This window comes from Sodiomyces alcalophilus (assembly GCF_042370955.1).
Source record: "Sodiomyces alcalophilus JCM 7366 unplaced genomic scaffold ACRALscaffold_6, whole genome shotgun sequence".
Classification (NCBI taxonomy): Eukaryota; Fungi; Ascomycota; class Sordariomycetes; order Glomerellales; family Plectosphaerellaceae; genus Sodiomyces; species Sodiomyces alcalophilus.
The window spans coordinates 231,163-254,915 of NW_027263537.1; the positions used below are offsets into that span (position 1 = coordinate 231,163).

The window sequence follows — 23,753 nt, forward strand, 5'->3', positions numbered from 1 at the left end:
GACTCTATAAAATGTATGGCTGCGTATATAGGCATATTTAAAAAGATATTTAGGGATATCGAAATATATATATCCCTTATATACATAACCATATCATCATATACTGCCTATAGGCATACGCTGATAAGATAATTCTCATAAGTGTAGTTAGACCGCAAATCATTACGTCGACACAGGGTCATGCTTACTCCGAGTTACAGGAAGGCACCACACTCAACTTAGATTAGGCAGGTGGGGTTAATTGGGGGTATGACTTGCTGAAAGTACATACCTACTACGTACAGTAACCGCGTACCTCCCTATAAACGCTTACGGCACTCCGAATACCAAACCTGAGCTCCCTTTGTGTACGGCTTCCTTGGGCATCTCACTCCCATTCCATTACTTTGCTCTTCTTTGATTATACCCGCATACTCCTGTGCAGATTGAGCCTCTATTCTAGATCGCCAGCACTCACGACATTAGACGCACAACGACATCAATAGTCCTTCCTTAATCGGTGTAAATGCCGACCCCAAAGAACAGGAAAATCGCCATTGTTGGCAGCCGCTCGGTTGGTATGTCTTTTGAACGACCTGCGATTTACTCTTGAATTTGGTTTAGGTCTTGTCGCGCACGCACTTCCATGTCGCAGATCTTGCTCTACTCCCATCTCCATATCCCCTTGCCTCTGTTTTCACATAATATGCATAACTTGCTAACCTGTGGTCTATAGGCAAGTCCTCCCTTGCAGTTCAGTTTGTCGACGGCCACTTCGTCGACAGCTACTATCCAACGATCGAGAATACCTTTAGCAAAACCATCAGGTATAAGGGCCAGGATTTTGCGACGGAAATCATCGATACCGCTGGACAAGTACGTCATCCTGCTTTCCTGCGCCCCATACAAGAGAAAGCACGTGGGGTAGAGGGTAGAAGGCAGAGGCCTGCAAGCGTCTCTATTCCCAAGACGATTGATACTGATAGTCGCCATCTAGGATGAGTATAGCATCCTGAACTCGAAGCATTTTATCGGCATCCATGGCTACATGCTGGTATACTCTGTCTCGTCCCTCGCATCTTTCGAGATGGTCCAGGTTATCCGGGACAAGATCCTGAATCACCTGGTAGGTCTAACTTGCATGCCACTCCTAATAACTATCTGGTTACCATGTGTAATCATAGAATATGGATATCTACCAATGCGCGCACAGTTACTAACTTGGGGAGTTACTAGGGGACTGATTCGGTGCCCATTGTCATTGTTGGCAATAAAAGCGACTTGCGTCCCGATCAGCGACAAGTCAGCGCGGAAGAAGGCAAGAAGGTGGCAGATAAATTCCAGTGTGGCTGGACCGAAGCAAGCGCGCGATACAACGAGAACGTCAGTAAGGCTTTCGAGCTCCTCATCGCCGAGATCGAAAAGGCGCAGAACCCGAACGATGCCTCCGACGGGGGCAAGTGCTCTCTGATGTAATGGCAGCCATGAGCAGATCGGACAATGGGTTCAGGCCGAATGGAGAATGGAGGGGGATCTACCTCTCGTGCCTTGGGTTTTCGCTTTGCTATCTGAGCCCACCGCCCGTGGGCTTTTGCGGGTGCTTTATTTCTCCCCTCGAACGACCAGGCACAAAAGCACAAAACGTGTTTGGCAGGTTCCGTGAGCAGCCGACACCCTACATTACTGCCACCGCACGATTACGACTAGCGTGAGTTATCAGGACCAGCTCAATCAGACCCAGTGGAATAGTGGGCGGCAGTTTTCGGCAGGTCATATCGATGTCGGCCCTTTATCCTGGCCTCGTCGGGATATGGTGGGCTGTTTGTATAATACTTGGCTTTTACGATGGATATGATGGATGGTTTGGCAAGTGGTTGGATGCTAGACGAACAGCCGCAGGCCCGGCTAGATGATTATAGGTCCGCCCACATGACTCCTTTTGGGCTCTCACAGTTCACGACACGGCTGTGGATTGTCACGATGCCCAACATATCTCCGGGGCGGGGTCTAGGTACTCTTCACACCTTGCATTGCCAAGTTGGACAGCGGCCGGGTAGTATTTCTGGAGACCAGTGTACGTAGCAGCATTGCGACAATTGTTCTTTCGCCTACAGTATCTGATGCACAACGAGGCCCTGTGTGATGAATGATGCCTGGAGACTGAAAGCTTCGCAGACCTCATCGTAGCACTCCACCGCGTAAGCTGGCTAGCTCGATGCCAGGCACAGAGGAGTTCATATTGGGAATCTGATCACACTCGAGCGCAGACAAATCCATTCCAAGCCTCGACTTAGCACGAATGGCTGGCAATATATGTCGTCGTCGGCACCGTGGTGTATGTATACGGATAGTGATGATGGTGGACAAGATGCTAGGGGAGTATGGGTCTCAAAGGGAGGCGTCTTGGGAAACTGAGTTGCTGGATTGTATCCACCAATACTCAATTACCGTTGCTCGCTTTATGGCGCCGTATTTACCCAGCGTGGCTCTGCTTGACTCCCGTTCCTTTAAACGAAGCTCGCCTTCCCCCGCTCGCACGGCAGGATCGGTGTCCCTTGATGATATCTGCTTTCGTTCGGCAGCATATGATCGGAACCTGGGCCTCTCCCCTCGTACAACGTACACGGAACCGCATATCTTCCTCCGTGCTGGTGTCGCAGGACATGTCAGTACCGCCTGATTATGAAGAAGATGGCCGTGAAGACTCAATTGTACACATGCAGCTGAGTTTCGGCACCCTCGCTGCGAGGTTTCTGGGCAGGGGTGCGAACGAGGAAGCGATCTAGACGCACCTCATTGGCAGTACAGTACGCTGTCTAAGATTTCGTTACATACCTATGTACGTTGTAGTGTTTATGGAATTTGCCGAGTTGAAACAGTCGCCCCTGCGGACTGCCATTAGTCCTCAGAGGCGACTGTTTCAACTTCTAAAAATAGTAACATTCACTTCTACGTTGACCCTACCCGTAGATATATCGTCCTATAGACTATCCGCTCTTAGCCTTGCAGCTACACGTGTAGACAACAACCATGCTCCAACCTTCAGGGAGGGCCCTCTGTATCAGTATCAACTGTCGTGATCCTGACATTCAAAGATGCAGTTGAGTGGATCTTCCGCCATCTTGGAAGTCCTACGGCGGCGTCAGTGAAGAATATGCCACTCTAGTACTGAGAAGTGAGGCTGCCACATTGACTATTCAAGTGTATCAAGGCGAATACTTTCATACCCGTCGGCAGAGTCTTCGACTAGTGTACAGACGAGCAGTCCCTGCTGCCTCTTGGTAACGGATCGATGGAACGACTTTGCAAACGTTGGCGGAAAGATTGAGAGCAACAAGAACTGATTGGATTACTGCATTGTAGGGCTGGCTAAGGAGATGATCCCAAAACCTGGCAGAGGTCTCGTGTCGGGGGCATTTCTAATACGCGACCCAATCTAAGCGTGGATGATGACCTGCATATTACTTGCATCATCGACTGGGTTTTCGCGTTATCGGTTCTTTTTGCTGAACTACATACAGTCCCGGCATGCCGTATCCACGATGACCAGTTGAACGATCGCTAGCCGCTGCTTCCAGGGTGGGTTTCGAGAGAAAAGGTGGTCGCGCCGAACCCTAGCTATTACGGCCCTTCCAACGATTGGTCGTTATGAATTCCGTGCACGACTATCATCACTTCAGAGAACTCTACGGCCTGGACTATATACCAGAGCAGCCTGTCAGCATTGCAGCGCTGGTTCGACGGCAGTACGCTTTGGAGTCAAATCAGAAGGAGCGGGCGCTCCTCTCAGGGGGGGATCGATGCCGCTGCCGACCCCGAGCGCGAATACTTACTTCTTGGGCCAGCGGAACGCGAGGATGAAGAGAGAAGCTGTTCGGAGACCGATGGTCACGACGGAATGGAATCTGCTGATGGTGTCAGATAGACGCCTATGACATTGGATCAAGAGGGTATTCGATAAGGATATGTAATCTGGCTTCGAATAACCATGTGGGCGGGAATGGAATTTAAAACAAACGACATGATGGATTGATACGATCAGCCAGAACGCGGGTGTCAATTGATTGTTTGGTGTAAGCTCTAAGCCGCCGATCCTGTTGCAGAGGTTCCCTCCCTGTCGTTCTGGATATCCATTCATCCTATTTCTCAGGGACTAGGTGGCTATCCCGCACCCCGACGCCAACCATCTGGATCGTCGCATATAATATGGACATATGCCTCGATAATTATCGGGACGGGAAACTGATGGGCTTTGGCTCATCATGGACTGCACCATATCCTCTGTTAGTAGCTCTGGACGAGGAAACTGCCCTCGATTCCAAAGCGCGAGGATTCAGACTTATTCGACCAAATGATTAGAGATAAGATCCCGAACCTCAAGTCAACCCAGGCCAAGCCCAATACGATTCATCGAAGAAAGCAGACCGATGCACGTTTACTCGAGTCTAGAGCTAAACTATCAAGCGCCTTGCCATTCCCCCTACTGCTGTCTCCAATAGCCCTGGTATCACCATGCCCACCGAGGCTCAAAGCTACTTAGCCATCTATTTGATTGCAAACCCTTGGTTATCATGGGACGTATTTGGCCTGCTACTGCTGCGCAGTCAGCCAGCGAAAAGGGTATCAAAGCCAAATCCTCCCACGTCATCATGTTCGTATCCATACATCCATCACTGTTTCCCAAACCTATGTGTGTCACAATACCATGTTCAGACGAACAGCTTCCTCTAATGGAACCGATGATAATACATTGGCATCACGCATTATCTCCTTGTCTATCCAGATGCTTTGGTCATAAGCTGTAGGTCGTTGATGAGACCCTGCAGGCTGGTCGTCATATCGTCCATTGCGGCTTTCTCGTGCAGAGCCAGAAATTCCCGAATAGACGTCAGAAGATATTTGATACCTTTGCCCTGGCTCTTCGCTTCCATCCTTTGTCGGAAAGCCGAACTCAAGCAGAGGTGCCCCAGGAAGATAGCGAGGTACCCATACGTGACCGCCAGGGACGTCTGTTCAACCGAGTCGGCCTGCTACGCTGTTAGTACCTTTTGCAGTCTAGGCCTTCCCAAGTCTTTCTCGCAAAGGGGAAAAAAAAAGGAAAAGAGCCGCCAACGATACATACGCTTCCGCTCAGATCGTGGTTCTCTAGATAAACCGAGACCAGCATGTCGAGCGGCGAGGTTTCGCTGTTAAACTCGCCGCTGAAGGCTTCCCGCGTCAGGGGGCAGTGTTCCGAAACGTTGATCAGGATTCCGAGAAGCAACACCAGAGTCCCGTGTACCTCTGTCGAGAACCTTCCCCGGTCGACTGACGCGTGTAACTCCTTGAAGCAGGCCAGACTTGCACTCGCAAGCTCTCGCACTAATGGGCCAGTACCAAACACGGCCGCTGATGCCGCATTGTTGTTTGTTGTATTCAATGCGAGATGGAGTGCTGGCGACCTGATATCCCCGAATTTCGCCAGTGGGAGCGCCAGCACCGTCGACAGGATGGGAGCAACGAGGGGTAGGTATTCGGTAGTCCACCGGGTGCGTGACTCCGACTCCATTGCAGCAATAGAGTGATCCTGAAGCAGAGAGAGGACCATTGCAACGTTCCTCAAGACGTCCACGTCATTGTCGTCATCAGGTTGACGTCGGTCGTGACCCTCCGCTACTACCGCGAATAACTGGGGTTCCAGCCTCCCAACGATTTCCCGACTGGCCATGGAGATATTCCTGCATGACAGAGCAAGAACTTTCAGGGCAACGGTCTTTGGCGACAGACGGGTCGGTGGCTGGGCATCCCATACTTCCAGTTGCACCAAGGCAGATCGTAGAGCACTTAACGATGTCCTCCCGTGTCTGGAAAGGTTGTTTGATCTCTCGTGAGAGATACTGCCGATATCGTCATCCAGTTCGAGCTGCCTCGCAAAGAGATCCGCGATGCCATCGTCGTGCAGCTGGTCAAGGAGATGCGGCGCTGAAGAATTAGCTAGTAAGACTAGGAGCGCCGACTGCAATATGAAACCATTAATCACATCATTCTCGGCACCTATATCTCGAAAGAGTGTCTCCTTGGCTCCGTGATTGGAGAAGCGGACAACGAATTTCTTATCATGGAGATTGCGTCCTAGTTCGAGGAGCGCCGAGCGCCTGGTCCGGCGGAGTTGAAGCTGGGTGGGCTCGGGGCTGCCAATTCGTTCGGCCAAGTCGCTCAACTCATCGGCAAAGCGGTGGTTCGCGCCCGCTTGACGTAACGCATGAAGACCGAGAATGCCACCTTTTGGCCGAGTTTCCTCGTCGAATTCTTCCTCATCAAATGAGAAGGAATCGAATTTCGCCAGCTTAGCCGGTGGCGTCAGCCCGCGCTGGCTGGCGCCCGAATCGGCAAGATCGCGATCTCCGATGCCGCCTGCCGTTTCGTCAACCTCTTCTCGAATCGTCCGTTGCTGTCCATAGGTAGCCCTCAGCTTCCGCCTCTTCAAACTTTGTGCCGACTGCGAACTGGACTTGGACGTCTGATCGCCATTCTTCCGGGGCGTTGATGGTGCATCGCTTAATGGGAGGAATTCGGGTTGGGATGTAAGTTTATTGTCGGCGTACGACTGGCTATCGGCTTCAGGCTCCATTTCCGGCTCAGAACTCTCAGCCGCTTGCGCCGCCAGTTGATCAATCAGACGGACCTTCCTTGGCTTAGCTGCGTGTGTCTGTGTTTCTGTCTTCTCCTGTTCGGAATTGCGCGAGATCGAAGAAGACGACGATGGGTTCTTTGTAGCGAGCATCTGGGGCTGTTTCGTATGGTGACCCGTGATCTGAGGACGGCGAGATGTTGCAGACTTGGCGGGTATGGGTGCGGCGCCGCCCGATGAGCCTTCCTGTGGTGGTTTGCGTACTGCGCCCATTGACGTGTCGTTTTTATGATTCGAGCTGGAGGCTTGCCGATCGGAGACTGGGTTTGTCGCATCTGGATAGATGTTCCGCGTGGTATTGGAAGACTTGAGAGACGCGTTCCTGCCAGAACCCGCATGCGCCGGGACCATTGCGGGAGGTGTTTTCCTCTTCTTCGCTACTCTATTATCGTCTCCACCAACAGCCTCTCCAGAATTCTGAATTGACGGCGAAGGACTGCTTGAACTTTGGGGTTTCGTGGTGCGTAGTTCCGACCGTGAGGGCCGGATGCTGAGAGCATCGTCATGGCGCGCGTTGGTGAACGAAAAGGTGCTTCGAGGTCGTTTACTCGACGTCTTGCCATAGGTCGTGAGCTTTCTCCTCGTGGTCTCGAGGCCCTCGCGGGTACCCGCCATGATGGTTTGGCACGGTTGAAAGATGGCAATAGATGGTCGGTAGGCGTGGAATTGGAAGTGAAGGTGGAGGTTCAGAACAATGACACAGGGACGTTGTCCATCGGGAGTCAAGGGCCAAGCAAAGTGAGCAGCATCAGGAATGCGAGGGTGCCTGCCGTAAGTTGTTCCGGAGGATGGCGAATGAGCCAGGAAATGTCTTCAAGTAGCCGTTTCTGGCATTCTTCCTGCTGAAAATAGTCCCCTTTGGTCGAGTAAGGTGTAAAAAGCTTGGTGGTTTATGAACAAACAACTTATTGATAGCGGAACAGAAAGACCAACCCTCCCTCCCATGGCGCGTTCTTGCGACAACCTGGCATGGCCACAAGGTTCTGTTATATACGTTGTACACTATATTAGACTTTTAGTACCTGGTACCTACCCTACCGTGCAGTACAGTGCCGTATCGAGGTATTACAACATAAGAAGGTGCGGAGTACTACATTACTAAACCTTCCGTGCGCAAGATACCTACCTAGGTACCTAACCTAGGTACATTACATTACGAGGTACCGGTACCTCTCTGGTCGGCGGCTCCGATGCCAGTAATGAACCCCACATCCCAAGATGGCCAGCTTCAGTGTTATCGGTACTAATCCAGAATACCAAGGTGAGGAGACGATTCCAGTGGAAACCTCCTCTCCAAGACCCCTTTCAAACAAAGAAGGGCACGCATGGTTCTGTTTGCCGACTTCCCATGCCCGAAGTTGCCGTAGAACTTTTGTCTCCCCAACACGCATACCGTTCCCCTTGACTTCGCGATATTCCCACCGTTCCATGGCTACACCTCTTGACCTGCCCTAGCTCATCTACCTCCCCGAGATACCTCACTCTCCGCAGACTCTCAATGGCTTCGGCGGAAGCGAAGCCTCAACAGGCATCCAGACCGGTGCGGTGTGTCGGGCCATTATATCGCACGGAAAGCCAAAAGCCTACTGCAACTGTGTCTACCGAGATCAACCTCGACAACGTCACTATCCTTCCTCAGACGCCACAGCTGATTGCCCTTCTCACGTACGTCTTCCGAGTTGCTCGGCTACGAGAGATGCTGCTCGCTGGTTTGAGCCGCCCCAGTTGCCTATGGTCTTGTCACTTACCATGCCTTTCTCTAGCATCATTCGCGACAAGAATACCGAACGTGGTGATTTCGTCTTTTATTCAAACCGGATCATTCGTCTCCTCGTCGAGGAGGGCCTGAATCACCTCCCTACAATAGAACATGACGTGACAACTCCAGTCGGACGCACGTACTCGGGTCTCCTATTCCAAGGCAAGATCTGTGGCGTGTCTATTATGCGCGCTGGCGAGGCCATGGAACAGGGCCTGCGGGACTGCTGTAGGTCTGTTAGAATTGGCAAAATCCTTATCCAGCGCGACGAGGAGACGTCGAAGCCCAAACTTTTCTACGACAAGCTTCCCGAGGACATTGCCGAGCGCTGGGTCCTACTCCTTGATCCTATGTTTGCTACTGGCAAGTCTCCGTTGTCCCGCGTTCGGCCTACGCACCACTGCTCATACTCTAGTTCTAGGAGGCTCCGCTATCATGGCAGTCGAGGTTCTCAAGAGCCGCGGTGTTCCCGAGGAGCGCATCTTATTCCTCAACGTCATAGCCAGCCCCGAGGGCATCAGGAACTTTTCGACGAGCTTTCCCAAACTCAGAGTGGTAACTGCGTTTGTGGATGAGGTGGGTTCTTGCGCGGTGTGCCTTCAACGAGAGTTTCCCATGCTGACGATGATCTAGGGTTTGGATGAGAAGAAGTTCGTGGCCTCCCAGTAAACCACACAAGGTCGTCCTTGCTAACTCTAGTTCTCAGCTATATCGTTCCAGGACTTGGCGACTTCGGAGACCGGTTCTACACCATGTAGGAGAACCGCCTCAGCAGGTAAGCAACCGTGTGCTGCATCCGATTCTCGGTCGCGTTGGCCCATTAAGAACGCTTATTGATTCGTGATTGCCCTAAGCCTGCCTAGAGCTCCCTCCGTAACCCTCTATGCACGGTGGGCAGTTTTCGCTTAGTAGAGACCCAGAAAGAAAACAGCAAAGCCACGTGTCGCATGGCATGTTTAATATTCGTCGTCGTCGCCCACGATTCCGTCCTCGTCCTGTTCCTCTGCTGTCCGCCCGACTCGTCTTGTTCCCGCGCTGCGACCGTATCCGCCTGCAGATGACGATTCCTTCTGTTGATTCGACACGTGATCTATAGCACATTAGCGCCTGCGGCCATGGATCGCCAGAGTTTGATAGACATACCAGCAGCATCGACCCATTCCGAGTAGACATCAACCGGCGCCGATAAATAGTTGATGCTGCACTGGAATGACTGGCCGCAGACCTTGCATGACAAGGTCCCAACGCCAGATTTCTTATCTACCTTTGGCTTGACGGCATCTTCGTGGTTGCAGAACAAGCAAGGGAACGATTCGGGAAGTGGATCTTTCTGTAGCACACGTATGCCATGGTCAGCCTTTGCGGAAGTCCAATGTGAATGGTAGGAAAGGATGCAACAAACCTTTTTGGGGCCCTGGGGCTTCCTGGCACTCTTGCGCTTACCCATTGTATTTGAGATTAATGGAACAAGCAGCGCGCACTTGATCGGCTTTTGGTGGCAGCAGTAGACAGTGCAGTGGTACTTAACCAGGCTTGTGGACGAGCTACAAAGGCCTGGGTTGATACGATATATTAATATCTGGAAATAGTCGCGAAAACGTGATTTAGGTAGCAGAGAAGGTGCTCCGCGAAATATCGTGAACTTTGTTAAAGTTGCTGATACTAATAATGTCTGGAAGGAGCTTCTTTCTCAATGTCCGCGCTTGCGATTCTTAGATGCATGGTTTGGATATTAGTGCACGTGCTATTCTAAGAATGGAACGCGGGGTATATATACTCTTAACGGTTACCTAATCAAGAACCTAATGTAGTTGTATATATGCGTTGCACGATTATTAATACTCCGCTGCTATTTATATTGTGTATGTTAATAGTTAATTTCTATTAAAATCGTTATTAGACTACCAAATCTTTAAAATACAAAGTATATAGCTTAATGTCTTAATAACACCTTCTTAAAGATTATTCTTAATAGAATACTTCTTAAAAATCGTATATTATATTCGTATTTACTTTCTGCTAACCTCAGAACATCCCTGGCCCACCATTGGTACACTAGTATTTGTACTTTGCTATGTGTGGAAGTGCATGACGTAAAGCTTTTTCAATTGGTCTGAGGACGGACATTATTACCTAAGGATGTGCAGGGTACTTCGACCCCGACTTCGTTCCCGGGATGCATGTGCATGATCTGATCAGGGCAGGCGGTCTTGTCTAGGCTTCACCGCTTTTACCCACCTAGGCAGTTAGAATAGTGCGTTACTACCTAGGCATACAACGTACAGTGCCTATTGATTACGTACCTAGGTAACTCGGGCTCAGGTGACCTTTCCAGTTCACCACTACACCAATGCCTTATCAGCAGCTGTCCCGTTGACTTCAAGGCAAAGCAGCAACTGCGGAATCGTGTTTTTAACCATGGCGACACTAGGAAGAATTATCTTGCCTCTAACCCTTTATATGTCTATATTAACTAATTGGGCCGGGTCCTCGACGATTTAGAGTCTGAAGAATATGATATAATCCACTGGGATAGTAAAGCTATATTCAAGGTCGGCTTGTTGACCATCACGACCGGTTACTAGGTAGACACATGACCTGAGGGCGGGGTTACGCGACTCCTCAGTGACATTCCTTGCCTACGCTGACTACCTCGTATACCTAGGTATGCGCCGCACATTTGAGGTACCGGGAACAGGTGATGAAGTATCGTTTGCCTGACATGGCGTTTCTCAGCCCAGGCGTCCTCAGTCCCCCTTGGGTAGGTATTGGGCTCGGCTAGCCAACCTTATGTTTACATGCCACCTCCAGACTACCAATTTACATCTCGTCTCCGTTCGACATTGAATGGCAAGCCGTTATCATTCCTTTTCCTTCCTGTTCGCCATCCCTTGCCTGGTATCGGCCTCGTATTTTTCTCGGACGACCCTCCATTGGCTCTCTGTAACAACAGTTGAATTGTTGGGTTGAGTATTCGCGCCCGTGCTCGCTGTTCGCTCTCGCATCCGTGTTCCTCGATCACACCGACCCTCAACATCCGGTGATTGCGGGACTGTCCTGGTTGCCTGTGGCCAACCAACCAGTATCTCTTCTAATATACCCATCCTTCACTGCGGGCTTCCTGACCTAGTCGTTCCTCCAAGAGTAAATTTGCTGCCGCCATGTCCGATTCGAACAACCCAGTGTCAAACCCCGACAACATGCCTGAATTACTGGAGGCGCTGAGATCGATCCAGCGAACTCAGACCGACATAGTGGCTGCCATTGAGTCCCTCTCTCGCCAGCGTCAAGGATCCCTCCCTGGGTCTATGGGAGCGTTGACCCCAAGTGTACTCGCGCCCAGTTTAGGAGATAGGGACAATGGAGGCCAACCGAGCATCCCGTCCGGATTCTCGGAACAGCAGAGCCCCTCCGACGAGCCGTCCTTACAAGCAACGGCCACACCGTCGTCTCCTACCCAGAAATCGGGTTTCACTTCCCGCATCATTCTCACGTGCGTCCCCTATTCCATCTACCACGACCTCGTGGCAGAATTTGTGACCCCTTCCCATCCTAATGTCTACTTCGACCTAGCTGACATCCGTTGACAGCACGTATCCCAAACAAATCGGAATCAACCCCCTGCCTGTGAACTGGGGCCATGCGGATCCCCAGATCCGAGGGCCTGTCGTCGTCTCTCGATTGTCATCCACCATCAGGAGACGCAATGGTGAGATGCGCCAATGTCTAATTGTAATTTGTATGTGCTGACGTATCTCGCACCACAATTAGCTGTTGGAGGTAAGTCCACGATACTTTCCGTCCCCTTCTTTCGTAGAAAAATACCGTTCTGAAGACCTTGCTGACCATCCTAATCTGTAGCCCAGTAAGATTGTTCTCAGCCACTATCGTCAGATACCCTGAATGGCAAGCGGCATACTGATGATCGATAGCGGTGGCTCGTATTCTATCTATTATGCCCTGGCTGTAGCGAGCAAGCAGCTTAGCTTAGAACACAGGTCTGCTACGTTTACCTCACCTACAAAGTGATTACTTTGCTTATACGCATTTATTACCAGCCCCGACTTCACCAACACGGAGCCTGCTGCCCGCATTGGGCCTTTTCCTCAGTGGGGAGATGCGAAGAAGATTGTTGCCATGGACCCATGGGGTCATCTGGCGCCCTGGCTCTTCAAGGACGCCGTCGAGAAGGAGAATAGTGGGTTATATTCCGTCTCACTCTTGACTGTACCGTCACGCCAGATGCTTACACAAGCTGTAGTTGATATTCGACCAACTATTGCCATCACCAAGGCGCATATGAAGGTTCGTAACTTGGATGAGTGTGAGCTCTGAAGGACTCAGCTGACATTCACAACAGCTCCCGGAACTTGCGGAGAGCGTGCGGCGTGGTCGGCTGTAAGCGAACCATCTATCCAAAATCTCGGACGCATAGTCAGACTGACAAGTTACGAAGAGTGCCAGATGGCAAAGTGTGTCTTAACCAGTCAGGCGAACTTGCCGTCACCAAGTTCGCTGTTGAGCCTGTGCGTATCATTTAATTCCTTTTCGCGGTCGAGGATACTAACCGCCTGGAAGGTCTGGTATTTGCCTGGCGTGGCAGAACGATTCGGCATCGGTTAGCTTAACAATCTTGTCTGCGCATCTAAGCAGAATTGCTGCTAATACAAGGTAGACGAAGGAGCCTTGCGAAGGTCATTATTCGAGCATACAGGAGGAAGCTATCCCGAGGTTTGTAGATGCTGGAGGCCGTCAATGAAACGACTTTCTTCCCCCTACCGTAGTGCTAACGATGGCCAGCTGATAACCCGCGGCGACATTAAAATTTTTCTTCCTCCGATCGGTAAGTAATTTACGATGTACGCTGTCTCGTCTTCGTGGGAGCCTGCTCATCTGTCTATAGGTGGCCTCACCGTGTACTGCTTCGGCGACCCTGCGAAGATGTCGGACGAATCGGTCAAACTAGCATTGCGGGTTCATGATGAGGTTTGTCCCGTAGACTTTCCTTTCCATTCGGTTCTCACCTCTCTTACATTGCGTCACAGTGCAATGGTAGTGATGTCTTTGGTTCTGACATCTGTACCTGTCGCCCATACCTCATCTTTGGCATAGAGGAGGCCGTTAAGGAGGCTCAAAATGGGGGCAGTGGTGTTGTCATCTACTTCCGAAAGGAGGGGAGAGCGCTTGGAGAGGTCACCAAGGTGAGAACGGTTGCTGATCTTCTGACATCAAGGCGCTAATAAAGGTCAACAGTACCGTACGTTGCTCGATGTAATCGAATTGTCCTTTTTGATTAGGACTCACTGGAGCAATTGCAGCGCCACGCTAGAATGGCAACAGAACCTAGACTGACAAGCGTGATAGTTGTCTATAATGCACGCAAACGAGGCGAAGACCGGGCATCCGACTACTTTCGAAGGACGGAAAACATTGCCGGTGTCAAGGACATGCGATTCCAGGCCCTCATGCCAGACATTCTTCACTGGCTTGGAATTAAAAAGATCGACAGGATGTTGAGTATGAGCAAGTGAGTCTCGACTTGATACTCCGTCAGGGAATTGGTCGTATAGATCCCTGCTAATGGTCGCCAACACTCGTAGTATGAAGCATGACGCGATCGTTGGCCAAGGGTATGTATCCCGTGTTTCCGAGAGTCCCCATTTGGACATGTCGACACGAGACTGATATGAGAACGGCAGAATCCCTATTCACGAGCGGGTTGAGCTTCCAGAGGAGCTAATCCCAGAAGACTCGAGAGTCGAGATCGACGCCAAGATCACTGCCGGTTCGTCTTCAAATTCCCCCCTTGTGTCGGCCGGTGTGCTAACCGCCAGTTTCCAGGATATTTCACTGCTGGAAAGAGAATGACGGAGGAGGAACTGAAAGCCGTGCAGGGCAGACTTTGGGAAGAGTACGTCGATCCCCGAAATTCCCGCTTTCCTGGTACTCCCTGGGACGTGGCAGAGGCTAATAGGAATCTTGGTACGGTAGTATTGACCACTAGGGCACACCATTTATGCACGGGAAGGTCTAGACGGTGGTCGGAAACGGGTAACTTGTTGGAAATGGCAGGGATTTTCTCCTGGCTAACGCCTTGGATATGCTCGTGTCGTACTTCGTATACTGTGTGGGGTGCGTACTTAACGAGGTGCCACCGTGGGGTAATCGCGAACGGTCGATGTTGGAGGAATTATCCGGAAAAAGTACAATCCGTCAAGGCCGTGCGGTGCGGCGGCCGTCTAGAACTGACGAGTTAGACAAGCATCCGCGTACTCGGTGCTTTTAATTGATCGTTGTGAATGTGGCCAATCCTGGGCTGAATCGTGGCTCATCATTAAGCCGATGAGAACCCCCCGATGCACGTAAGTAGGCATCTCAGGGCTCACCGCGCTGCTCAATCTAGGTCGTCCTCAAGGTCAGGTGCCGTGACATGCATAGATCCGATAGATCCGATGTGGTGACTTCGGCCTTCACACAGACGGGGAGGAGGGAAGGAAGGAATGGAAATGGAATGACGGAAGGGAAGGATGGGCAGGACATGAGACGGTCAGGTCGGCAGTGCAATGGCGTAGGTTACCGTACACTACAGATGGACGGGACGGTCACGACATCGATGCCATGCTCCGTATTGATCTGTACAGTACGAATATGCTTATAGAGATAGACATACACTGTACGTATTGCCTCGTGCGTTGTCAGAACCGTACATACGGGGGGAGGGCAAAGCGGCGGTGTGAGATTGGTCGGTGAAACTGCCACCCCACACAGTTGCGACGTTGGGGCTAAATCCTTTGTGTGTGAATGCCCGAAGACTCAGAGTCTGAATCCAAACAACGTCAGCCACATATCCCGGCAACCCAACGAAGTCATCAGGCACCACATGCGTGGCCAAGTCGGCCTGGACCCCAGGGGTGCCACAACTGGCCGGGTCTCTTCTCCATCCAGACCAGGCCCCAGGGTCAACACGGCCTACTGAGTGGTGGATCGATGGAGACTAGACCTGGCCAGGATTCGTTATTAACTTGCTGCAGTACCCCGTCATAGAAAAAAGAAAGGAATCCAAGAAAAAGGGAGAGAAGCATGATTGAAGAGTATCAGATATCTTCCACTCTTGTCATCCGAGCGATGAAGCTTTTGCCAACACAGGGCAACAAACTGCCATTCCGCAAAAAGTCCAACCTGCAGTGAACGCTTCCAACACTTCATATACACATATCACCATCTACACGCACACGCATACGCATACGCATACGCATACGCCTCCCTCACCACCTCTACTACGACCCACCAACCTCCTTAAGAAAAACCCATCAAGCAGAACGGCATGGGCCGAAGAAACTCATCACCGCGAGCCATCGAGGAGCGCGGCCGCCGGCCAAACTTGCGCTCCTGTGCAACAGGACCCTCCATCACCGCGTCCAACGTTAGCCGGGGTGCCTTCGCCTCTCCTCACTCGGCGCAACGAGCCGCCGACCTGCTGACTCGGGTCGCCGTCTTCACGGCACCTGGCGGCGTGGTAGACCTACCTTCCCGGCCCGTTACATCACCTTCTTCTTCCTTGTCCAGCCGGGGCTCGGCCGAGTCCTATATCGGTTCCAGGGCCGTCGACATGCCTCCAAAGCCTCCAAGACAAGGGGATTCATTGGACGGCAGCCCTGCCTCTGGTTAGTCGGCACCGTTATTTCCCTCACCGTTGACTGCCATTGACATCCTGGCTTGCGCTTTGCAATAGACACTGGAAGTTACTTTAGCTTCCCTAATTTCGACGACTGGGAAGGTGAAAACGGCGACAAGGCAGACGAGGAGAACGCAGAGTTCTCCACATGAGCTGAAATACACGCCTTGTGGATATGAGTCCATGAGTTACGATAAGGCGAATAACGGATGGGATTCGATTTTCTCTTTTTATCTTCTCCGGTTTTTGGTTACTTGTTCGTTTGAACGGCGTCTAGGGGCTTGACAGCCGGGCGCGACAATTTGGACACTTCCTTGCACCGAGCTGGGAATATTTGGGTACCGGAAGGACTAACTGCTGCGGCGTTTTGGGAAAATTCGGAGCTCGGGTCATGGGGTCGTGTCCCCTTCGGAAGGGCATGTATCAACACGGAGAAACAGCGACATATGTGAAGGACCAGACATGCCAGGCGTTTTAACAACGCTGGTGGCTTCAGCTGCACGCGCTGTAACAGTTGTATTTGTATATATAATTGTAATGCATACCTGGGGCCAATCAGCCGATAATCAGGCTTTAAATCGATGATGCGTCGCTGAAGAGGATTCGCGCACAAGTCGGGAAGCCTAACAGCTAGGGTAGGCCATCGTTGTGATGCTTGTCAATTTAGTTGGAATGGTTGAGCTGCACTGAATCGCAGGTTCAGGCAAAAGAAGAGAGCATCGGGATGGCTTACGAGGCCGTATCGTTTTGGGGGCCACTGTCACAACACTAGTTAGGGATCATGCCAATTCAGCGCCCGCCAGCTTCCCGACTTTTCCTGAAAGACTCACGTGATCGCACTCCTGACCAGGCGGAAGGCTGGAAAGTCTAATTTTTGGCAGTCCCTAACACTGTGAGCCCACGCCGATTTACATGTCTATACACAGTGTTAGTCAGTTTTGGGAAACAGCCTTCCACACTACAAAGCCCGGACCCAACCCACTTATGTAATATTCGTCCGCACTCGCTAAGATTTTCGGCCACAAACCTGCACAGGAATTTGCCCAAAAAATCACTACACCCCTCCACCCATCTTCATCACACCCAACGTTCGTCTCTCAGTCGACAAATCGTCAAGATGGCTGTTGGAAAGTAGGGATCATCGCGTCTTCTAGCAGATAATAGACAGGCTGCTGACATTCGTGCTTCTACACAGGAACAAGAGATTGTCCAAGGGCAAGAAGGGCCTCAAGAAGAAGACGGTCGACCCCTTCTCCCGCAAGGACTGGTACCAGATCAAGGTATGTCCATCAACTCGCATGGCTGCGCTCCGCTGAAAAACAATCTGACTTACAATCGCGCTTCTACAGGCTCCTGCCCCCTTCGCCATCCGAGAGTGAGTCGATTCCGATGCGAAATTAGACGCCAAGTGTTCACCCCCCGCAAAACAACAAGAAAACACAAAAAACAAACCAGAGACGAGAGCTGTTATATTCATCGAAACCGGATTTGGCTGACCATAGTCTTCAATTCGCAGTGTCGGCAAGACCCTCGTCAACCGGACCACTGGTCTGAAGAACGCCAACGACGCGCTGAAGGGCCGGGTCCTGGAGGTTTCCCTCGCCGACCTCCAGAAGGATGAGGACCACGCTTTCCGCAAGGTCAAGCTCAGGGTGGACGAGATCCAGGGCAAGAACTGCCTGACCAACTTCCACGGTCTCGACTTCACCTCCGACAAGCTCCGCTCCCTCGTTCGCAAGTGGCAGACCCTCATTGAGGCCAACGTCACCGTCAAGACTACCGACGACTACCTCCTCAGACTCTTCGCCATCGGCTTCACCCGCCGCAGGCCGAACCAGGTCAAGAAGACGACCTACGCCGCTTCTTCTCAGATCCGTGCCATCCGCAGCAAGATGGTCGAGATCATCGAGCGGGAGGCCGCCTCGTGCAGCCTGACCCAGCTTACCAACAAGCTCATCCCCGAGGTCATTGGCCGCGAGATCGAGAAGTCGACTCAGGGCATCTACCCTCTCCAGAATGTTAGTTGTTTTTTTCCGCATTAGCTCTTTTGCTGGCATGTTGTATGGCCACTAGGGTTGTACTTGCGCTAACAGCGTTGACTCCCACAGGTTCACATCCGCAAGGTCAAGCTTCTCAAGCAGCCCAAGTTCGACCTTGGCTCTCTCATGGCTCTCCACGGCGAGTCTGTCACTGATGAGCAGGGACAGAAGATCGAGCGGGAGTTCAAGGAGCGTGTCCTTGAGGAGGTGTAAGAGAATCGGGTGAAGAGATTGGATCATGACACGGTTGGAGGGAACGAGGGTTTGGCAGCTGGGAGACAACAAATTTGGCTCTTTTAGGCCGGCATTCAGGCTTCGGCATCGCTTTTTCAGTCGTTGCACATGGCGTACCATACAGGCGGCTGCGGGTCTAGGTTACCTCAAAATGGTAAAGGTCATAAAATTACGTGTGGGCCCCCAATGTGATGGTGGTGTGATGGATTGAGAGCTCCATGCGCGTTGAAGTCGGTAGGCCGGGGGGATACGCTGGTCGCACACCTCGAATGAGGCGTGACTTGGACGTCAAGGTGCATGGTGCCTAGTCCGGGGCTGTACCAGAGGCGTATCTAGGAGGGTGATAGTTTGAGACGACGCCGAGCAGTTCGTCACGACCCTAGAGAAATCACGATCCCTCGTACCATGAAGATTCCATGGCATCCGTGATTTAATCGACGAGCGTATATTGATTGTAAGGGGTCAAGGTGTCACGAAGGTAAAGTACCCAGAAGCTCGACCGAAGCAGTCCTTGATAAAAGTAACCAAAGCTGCCATCTATACGAAGTATCTAACCAAATCTGTCTATAGGATCGGGACAAGCCATGATTATGAATACATGACACAACTTGAGATGTAGATGATGAGTCTAGTCGGAACAAGTCATAGAACGACAAAGCGAGGAATGAAGTCAAATCCTCGACAAGATTATAGTGCTTCCGGGCGAACACCAAAATCGTGAATGCTGCGGCTTTAATACGGGTTCTTCAAGAAGTCGATCACGGCTGCCGAGGTGGTAAATAAGTTAGACGGACGCCTTGAGAGCAGAGATTCTTTGCGACAGAAGGGAGCAATATCTCAACGCACCTTGCCTGAAAGCCTCGGGGTTCTCGGAAATGAGCCAATGCCCGGCCTTGACGTCGACGAGGCGGAATTTGGGGAAGAACTGGCCGATGAGGGGCAGCACGTCGTCGGCGACGTACTTGCTCTCGGTGCCGCGGATGAAGAGGGCGGGCTTCTCGAAGCGGACGGCGTTGGGGTCTTTGAATGGGAAGTCGCCCATGTTGGGGAGTGCGCGGCCGATGATGTCGAGGGGTACACGGAACTTCTGTTGCGGGCTATCCCGATCTGGACGGTGGAGGTTTCCGAGGAGGAATTGGCGAATGGGAAGGGACTGTTTGGGAAGGAGGTTCAGACATTGGGTCGGCCATTTAAGAGTACCGCGGTTTGGGCCATTTGCATAGAGGGTAGTTGTCGCGAGGTGGTCAAGGTGAAGGTGAAGGTGAAGGTGAAGGTGAAGGATAGTAAGGAAAGTCACGTACCGGTTCATAGTCCTTGAGGATAGCATCGGCTTCGGCCTGCCGGGTGACGCTGGCCTTATCAATCTGTTTCATCCCCCGTACGTACTTTGCAAAGTCGTTGCTGAGAATGGCGTCGACGGGGGCATTGTCGACTGAAATAATATCGCGGACTAGGTCAGGAGACTTAAGGGCGAGGGTCATGGCTGTCTTGGCGCCCCTGGACAGAGAAAGGAGAGGCAATGAGATGGAGGAATCGAACAACAGACCAGTTCATACAATGGTAGACGTACATGGAGTGACCGATGATGGTAGATTCCTTGAAGTTGTGCTGGGAGAGGAAGCCAGCAATGTCCGAGGCCATGGCGAGATAGTCATGCTGGCCGTCATGTGGCGACTCTCCGTGGTTTCTCAAATCCTTTGCGACAAAACGCTCGATTAGCATGCTACTTTCCTTTTGGAAAAAACGAAAGCAGTCAAGACATACCAGGGCATAAACTGGCCTACCGAGATCACGGGCGAGAGCTCTGAAGACGTTTCGAATGTGTTAACACGAGGCGGCTCATGGTGGCGCAATGGCAGCCGGTTGGGGGCGTTGATAAACGGGTGTGAGTAAGCTCACTTGCTAATGCCGCGGTTGTTCTTTTTAGAGCCAAATAGGCCGTGCAAAAAGAGGATGGGGACCCCGGATGCTTGCGATGTGTTCGAGCCTGAGGGTTCGTGGAGTTCGTAGGCCAGGGGGAGAGCCGACTCGGTGCTCATAGGGCGGCATCTCGAGGAAGAGTTTGTCAAGACGGACACGTTTGGTATCCTCCGACCAAGGACGGGTCTGGCGAGGCGGTAGAAAGCCATGGCGAATACTCTAGGGACAGGAAAATATCGAGCCGTGTGGCCGGTCGGGATTGTCCAAAGATTGTAGTAGCTGGTATGACAATATCAAGTTGGATCGAGCTATGAAGTGAGTTTTGGATGTAATCGCGTTTCTAAGATATTGGGAAACTGAAGACATGTACAACGTATGTCATAGGTGGTCCGTGCGTGCATAGGATTGACTCGACGTAAAGTGGAAGACTGAATACAAGCAGAATGGGTCTAACTACCTTGGTAGTTTCATTGAGATGTAGAAACACGTATACGTACTATTTCAACCATCAGTCCGTAGTGCTATGGCTGTGCGTCAATGGCTGCAATCAATCGCCCTTGTTGAATTGGAGTCTTGTTTTGCGCATTGTTGGTAAGGTGAGGGAGGTGTACGTTGTGAGGCCTCACCTCTATCAAGTAGTTGTCGACAAGGCAAAACACAGCTCGCAAAAAAGCGCAGTTCCCTAATTGTGTTCAGTTCGCCGCTTTCTTAGATCGGCAATTACACCCTATAGAGCCAATCTCAAACTGGGTGTGATCACTACGGCGTTCGTATGTCTTCATTGCAGTCCAAAGTCCAGCGACCGTCTACATGGTCACAGGGAGGCGTGACCATGATGCACATCTATACCCAGTACTTGTACATCTATTATTACCCCAAAAAATCATCCCATGTTTCTGACCGATCCGACCGATACAAGAAGCAGTGCCACTAGATGCCTTGCCGGCCCCATGTCCCTGATACGCGTGGTTCCGTCACACGCGTATGCTGGACAACGTTGGAAAACTGGCGCCAGGGAAACTTTGCTGAATTCCCGTTTACATATGCGCCCAATTTGTAACGAGAAAAAGGTGGACTTAAAACCGACGTCAACTCAATGCAAGGGGCCGTTTTCAAGTCGGAGACGCCCCCGACCTCTTCTCGCCCGTTTCCCGTTGGTGTTGTTCTTCCGCCATTTTCGCCTCTTCGGCCTTTCTCTTCTCCTCTTCATCTTTCTTCGCTTCACCGGCCTTTTTCTTCTTCTCTTCCTCTGCCTTCTTCCTCTCCTCTTCCTCTGCCTTTTTCCGTGCCTCTTCTTCCTTTTGCTTCTTCTCTGCTGCCCAGATTGCCTCAATCCTGGCTCCCTCTGCCAGCACCTCCTTCACGCGGACGGCTTCTACCGCCCAGAAATCGCGCGTTTCTTCCCGCAAGACCTGGGCTGTGGAGGCGTTGTTCCATTCGGGGAGGGACGCCTCGACCCGGTCCAGCCAAGGACCCATCCAGCTGTCGCGCGTGCCGCCGGCCGTCGACCCGGCAAAATGGACAATCATGTCGCCTTGCATAACCTTCCATGGTCGGATTTCGCCGCCCTGACCGTCGTCATGAACGTCGGTGGTGCCGTTATCGAAAAGGGTGCCCGTCATCTTTTTGCCGAAAATCCAGCCTCCGTTTTTCTTGTCGAAGGCATTGTTGACGGGTAGCGAGTTGAACCAGCGCATCGGCACGATCGACCAATGCTCCTTGCTCTTCGTGGCCGATTTCGCAAGCGGAGAATCCCCGTCCTGGAGCAGATACTGGAAGGCGGACTGATCGCGGAACCGGTCTTTCTCGACCCGTTCGGCCCTGTAGATCGGGTACGCCAGGACAGCCGAGAGAAGAGCCACGGTCCAAGGATGGACGCGAAGAGCAAAGGCGCCTGAATTGAGGCCGTCCCAGTTGGAAGCGATCAGAATGTGTACATGGGAAAGACTCGGGTCCGAGGCCGGAGGCAGGAAGACCTCCAGGGGTGTCGACGGATTGGTGACGATCGTATCGGCGTCAAACCAGCTGCGGGACGACCCATTAGCACGAGCGAAGCTTCGGGTGGATGATGCGCTAAATAATACAATATGACATATTATAGACGAAGGCGCCGCGGGTTCAAATCATGGACGGGAGTATTCCAATCGCATTCCAACTTACAACATCCATTCGAGCCTCTCCTCCTCTGGTTTCTCCAGTTCGGCTACAACCAAGGAGAGCAAAAAGGCCGGCTTGGTCCAGGCGCCGCGCGGCCGCTTGTCCTCGGGGTTCTCGATCAGGCCGCCGACGGCCTCGTAGCCCGCAGTGAAGTGTTGATAGCCGTGCAGGGCGTTCTGGGCATAGTGCGACCGCAGCGCGCGATGGATCATGTCGTTGTCGAGGCGGTTCGCGGCTACGCTAACCTTTGCTATTTTCGAAACGCGGTCGGTGATTTGGGGCGGCGTGGGCAGGTTGCTACCACCCGCCTCCCAGGGGAGGCTCATTTGTCGAGAGTATGCATAGTATAGACCGATGAAGGAGGTAAAGGAAGTGAGGGCGACGACGGCGAGGACCAGAATCCGAGGCGAACTCCAGCGCATCGTCGGACGGTGCATGGATGGAGAGATTAAGGGCCGGAGGATACGAAGTCGGAGCTAAATAATATGAAGACCAGACCAGGTAGCAAAGACGCGAAGCAGAAAAAAAAAGACGAAGAAGAGAGGAAACTAAAGAATGAAAGAACAAGTCGCTTATTGTTCAAGTACAAGAGCGACAAGAACCATTACATACAACCTTGCAGGGAGTAAAGTAAGCCTCATTACGAAGGAACGAAGGAAGGAAAGGGGGAGTAGGCGAGGCGAGGGTGGACTGGACGGCAAGGAATTTCACGAGGTGGGTTCAGTTTGGGGTTTGTTTCCGGGCACACCTCACCTACTGTGGATTATGTAGCAATTACTGTACTGTACTGTGCTCAAACACGTCAGCTCTGTGCAAGTGACGTCGATCATGGTCTCATCTAGGGAAGGGGGACGGAAGTTGCAGGGGCTACAAATGGAAGGACATTGGTCCCAATGCCTTAGGGCTCCTACGCGTAAGCCTCGGAATGTTACAGTAGGTGCCTAGTGTACGTTGTACGTTGTAGGTACATGTATAGTGTACTATTAGGGGACATATAGGGCCGGATAGGCCTGGAAAGCCTGAAAAGCCGCATGCCAATGAGAAAGGCTTAAACGCACCCGGATTGGGTTGAGCATCGTAGCGCGTGCCAGGCTGCCAAGCTGCCAGGCATGTTATATGAAGACGAATATCAGCGAGAGGTAGATACGATGCTGTTTCCAGTCCTTCAACGAGAAAATTACTCCGCCATTCAGTGGTTACCGTCAGGAGGACGTAGGCGATGTCCCCAACAAATATTCGTAGGACATACGCTGTAGGCGACTCGCAGTCCGTTGTCAAGCCGTGACTCGGGGGCTATGCATCTCAACACTCGGTAACTAC

General features: G+C 51.8%; 12 protein-coding genes across 12 annotated transcripts; 8 read left to right on the forward strand and 4 right to left on the reverse strand.

The window, feature by feature from the left end:
* Positions 1-505: 505 nt before the first annotated feature.
* ACRALDRAFT_2043059 (uncharacterized protein) lies at positions 506-1,455 on the forward strand (the record flags this gene model as incomplete). Its single annotated transcript, XM_071021316.1, has 4 exons — positions 506-557; positions 716-855; positions 977-1,105; positions 1,216-1,455. 4 exons carry the CDS (start codon positions 506-508, stop codon positions 1,453-1,455), a joined length of 561 nt encoding a protein of 186 aa, XP_070872959.1.
* Positions 1,456-3,500: 2,045 nt separating this feature from the next.
* On the forward strand, positions 3,501-4,078 carry ACRALDRAFT_2059977 (uncharacterized protein). Its single transcript, XM_071021901.1, has one exon. The coding sequence runs from the start codon at positions 3,628-3,630 to the stop codon at positions 3,838-3,840; it is 213 nt and encodes a 70-aa protein (XP_070872960.1). The 5' UTR covers positions 3,501-3,627; the 3' UTR covers positions 3,841-4,078.
* A 12-nt stretch (positions 4,079-4,090) lies between these two features.
* On the reverse strand, positions 4,091-7,536 carry ACRALDRAFT_2035969 (uncharacterized protein). Its single transcript, XM_071020789.1, has 2 exons — positions 5,102-7,536; positions 4,091-5,006 (listed from the first exon to the last, which is right to left on the reverse strand). The coding sequence occupies exons 1-2, from the start codon at positions 7,262-7,264 to the stop codon at positions 4,755-4,757; spliced, it is 2,415 nt and encodes an 804-aa protein (XP_070872961.1). The 5' UTR covers positions 7,265-7,536; the 3' UTR covers positions 4,091-4,754.
* A 611-nt stretch (positions 7,537-8,147) lies between these two features.
* ACRALDRAFT_2043062 (uncharacterized protein) lies at positions 8,148-9,166 on the forward strand (the record flags this gene model as incomplete). The annotated part of the gene is made up of 5 exons (XM_071021317.1): positions 8,148-8,314; positions 8,413-8,771; positions 8,830-8,984; positions 9,042-9,058; positions 9,115-9,166. The coding sequence occupies 5 exons, from the start codon at positions 8,148-8,150 to the stop codon at positions 9,164-9,166; spliced, it is 750 nt and encodes a 249-aa protein (XP_070872962.1).
* ACRALDRAFT_1062917 (uncharacterized protein) lies at positions 9,005-10,144 on the reverse strand. The gene has a single exon (XM_071016687.1). It carries the CDS (start codon positions 9,853-9,855, stop codon positions 9,499-9,501), a length of 357 nt encoding a protein of 118 aa, XP_070872963.1. The 5' UTR covers positions 9,856-10,144; the 3' UTR covers positions 9,005-9,498.
* Positions 10,145-11,213: 1,069 nt separating this feature from the next.
* ACRALDRAFT_1062918 (uncharacterized protein) lies at positions 11,214-14,713 on the forward strand. Its single transcript, XM_071016688.1, has 18 exons — positions 11,214-11,901; positions 11,999-12,130; positions 12,341-12,406; positions 12,467-12,606; positions 12,670-12,713; positions 12,769-12,806; positions 12,865-12,934; positions 12,987-13,026; positions 13,084-13,139; positions 13,209-13,251; positions 13,312-13,394; positions 13,454-13,609; positions 13,662-13,665; positions 13,773-13,935; positions 14,009-14,038; positions 14,108-14,193; positions 14,250-14,319; positions 14,400-14,713. Exons 1-18 carry the CDS (start codon positions 11,570-11,572, stop codon positions 14,410-14,412), a joined length of 1,566 nt encoding a protein of 521 aa, XP_070872964.1. The 5' UTR covers positions 11,214-11,569; the 3' UTR covers positions 14,413-14,713.
* A 51-nt stretch (positions 14,714-14,764) lies between these two features.
* On the forward strand, positions 14,765-15,384 carry ACRALDRAFT_2020838 (uncharacterized protein; the record flags this gene model as incomplete). Its single annotated transcript, XM_071020036.1, has 7 exons — positions 14,765-14,770; positions 14,812-14,833; positions 14,887-15,048; positions 15,108-15,141; positions 15,177-15,201; positions 15,249-15,273; positions 15,302-15,384. 7 exons carry the CDS (start codon positions 14,765-14,767, stop codon positions 15,382-15,384), a joined length of 357 nt encoding a protein of 118 aa, XP_070872965.1.
* An 89-nt stretch (positions 15,385-15,473) lies between these two features.
* On the forward strand, positions 15,474-16,895 carry ACRALDRAFT_1062923 (uncharacterized protein). The gene is made up of 2 exons (XM_071016689.1): positions 15,474-16,072; positions 16,141-16,895. Exons 1-2 carry the CDS (start codon positions 15,733-15,735, stop codon positions 16,233-16,235), a joined length of 435 nt encoding a protein of 144 aa, XP_070872966.1. The 5' UTR covers positions 15,474-15,732; the 3' UTR covers positions 16,236-16,895.
* A 305-nt stretch (positions 16,896-17,200) lies between these two features.
* Positions 17,201-18,335, forward strand: ACRALDRAFT_1075886 (40S ribosomal protein eS1; the record flags this gene model as incomplete). The annotated part of the gene is made up of 5 exons (XM_071018441.1): positions 17,201-17,214; positions 17,279-17,363; positions 17,433-17,458; positions 17,600-18,101; positions 18,192-18,335. 5 exons carry the CDS (start codon positions 17,201-17,203, stop codon positions 18,333-18,335), a joined length of 771 nt encoding a protein of 256 aa, XP_070872967.1.
* Positions 18,336-18,788: 453 nt separating this feature from the next.
* Positions 18,789-20,560, reverse strand: ACRALDRAFT_1062925 (uncharacterized protein). Its single transcript, XM_071016690.1, has 6 exons — positions 20,256-20,560; positions 20,121-20,160; positions 19,927-20,051; positions 19,658-19,853; positions 19,203-19,509; positions 18,789-19,120 (listed from the first exon to the last, which is right to left on the reverse strand). The coding sequence occupies exons 1-6, from the start codon at positions 20,483-20,485 to the stop codon at positions 19,089-19,091; spliced, it is 930 nt and encodes a 309-aa protein (XP_070872968.1). The 5' UTR covers positions 20,486-20,560; the 3' UTR covers positions 18,789-19,088.
* Positions 20,561-20,719: 159 nt separating this feature from the next.
* On the forward strand, positions 20,720-21,336 carry ACRALDRAFT_209423 (uncharacterized protein; the record flags this gene model as incomplete). The annotated part of the gene is made up of 6 exons (XM_071022659.1): positions 20,720-20,753; positions 20,796-20,953; positions 21,010-21,026; positions 21,071-21,089; positions 21,130-21,168; positions 21,211-21,336. 6 exons carry the CDS (start codon positions 20,720-20,722, stop codon positions 21,334-21,336), a joined length of 393 nt encoding a protein of 130 aa, XP_070872969.1.
* Positions 20,829-23,090, reverse strand: ACRALDRAFT_1075888 (glycosyltransferase family 34 protein). The gene is made up of 2 exons (XM_071018442.1): positions 22,437-23,090; positions 20,829-22,301 (listed from the first exon to the last, which is right to left on the reverse strand). The coding sequence occupies exons 1-2, from the start codon at positions 22,868-22,870 to the stop codon at positions 21,389-21,391; spliced, it is 1,347 nt and encodes a 448-aa protein (XP_070872970.1). The 5' UTR covers positions 22,871-23,090; the 3' UTR covers positions 20,829-21,388.
* Positions 23,091-23,753: the final 663 nt, after the last annotated feature.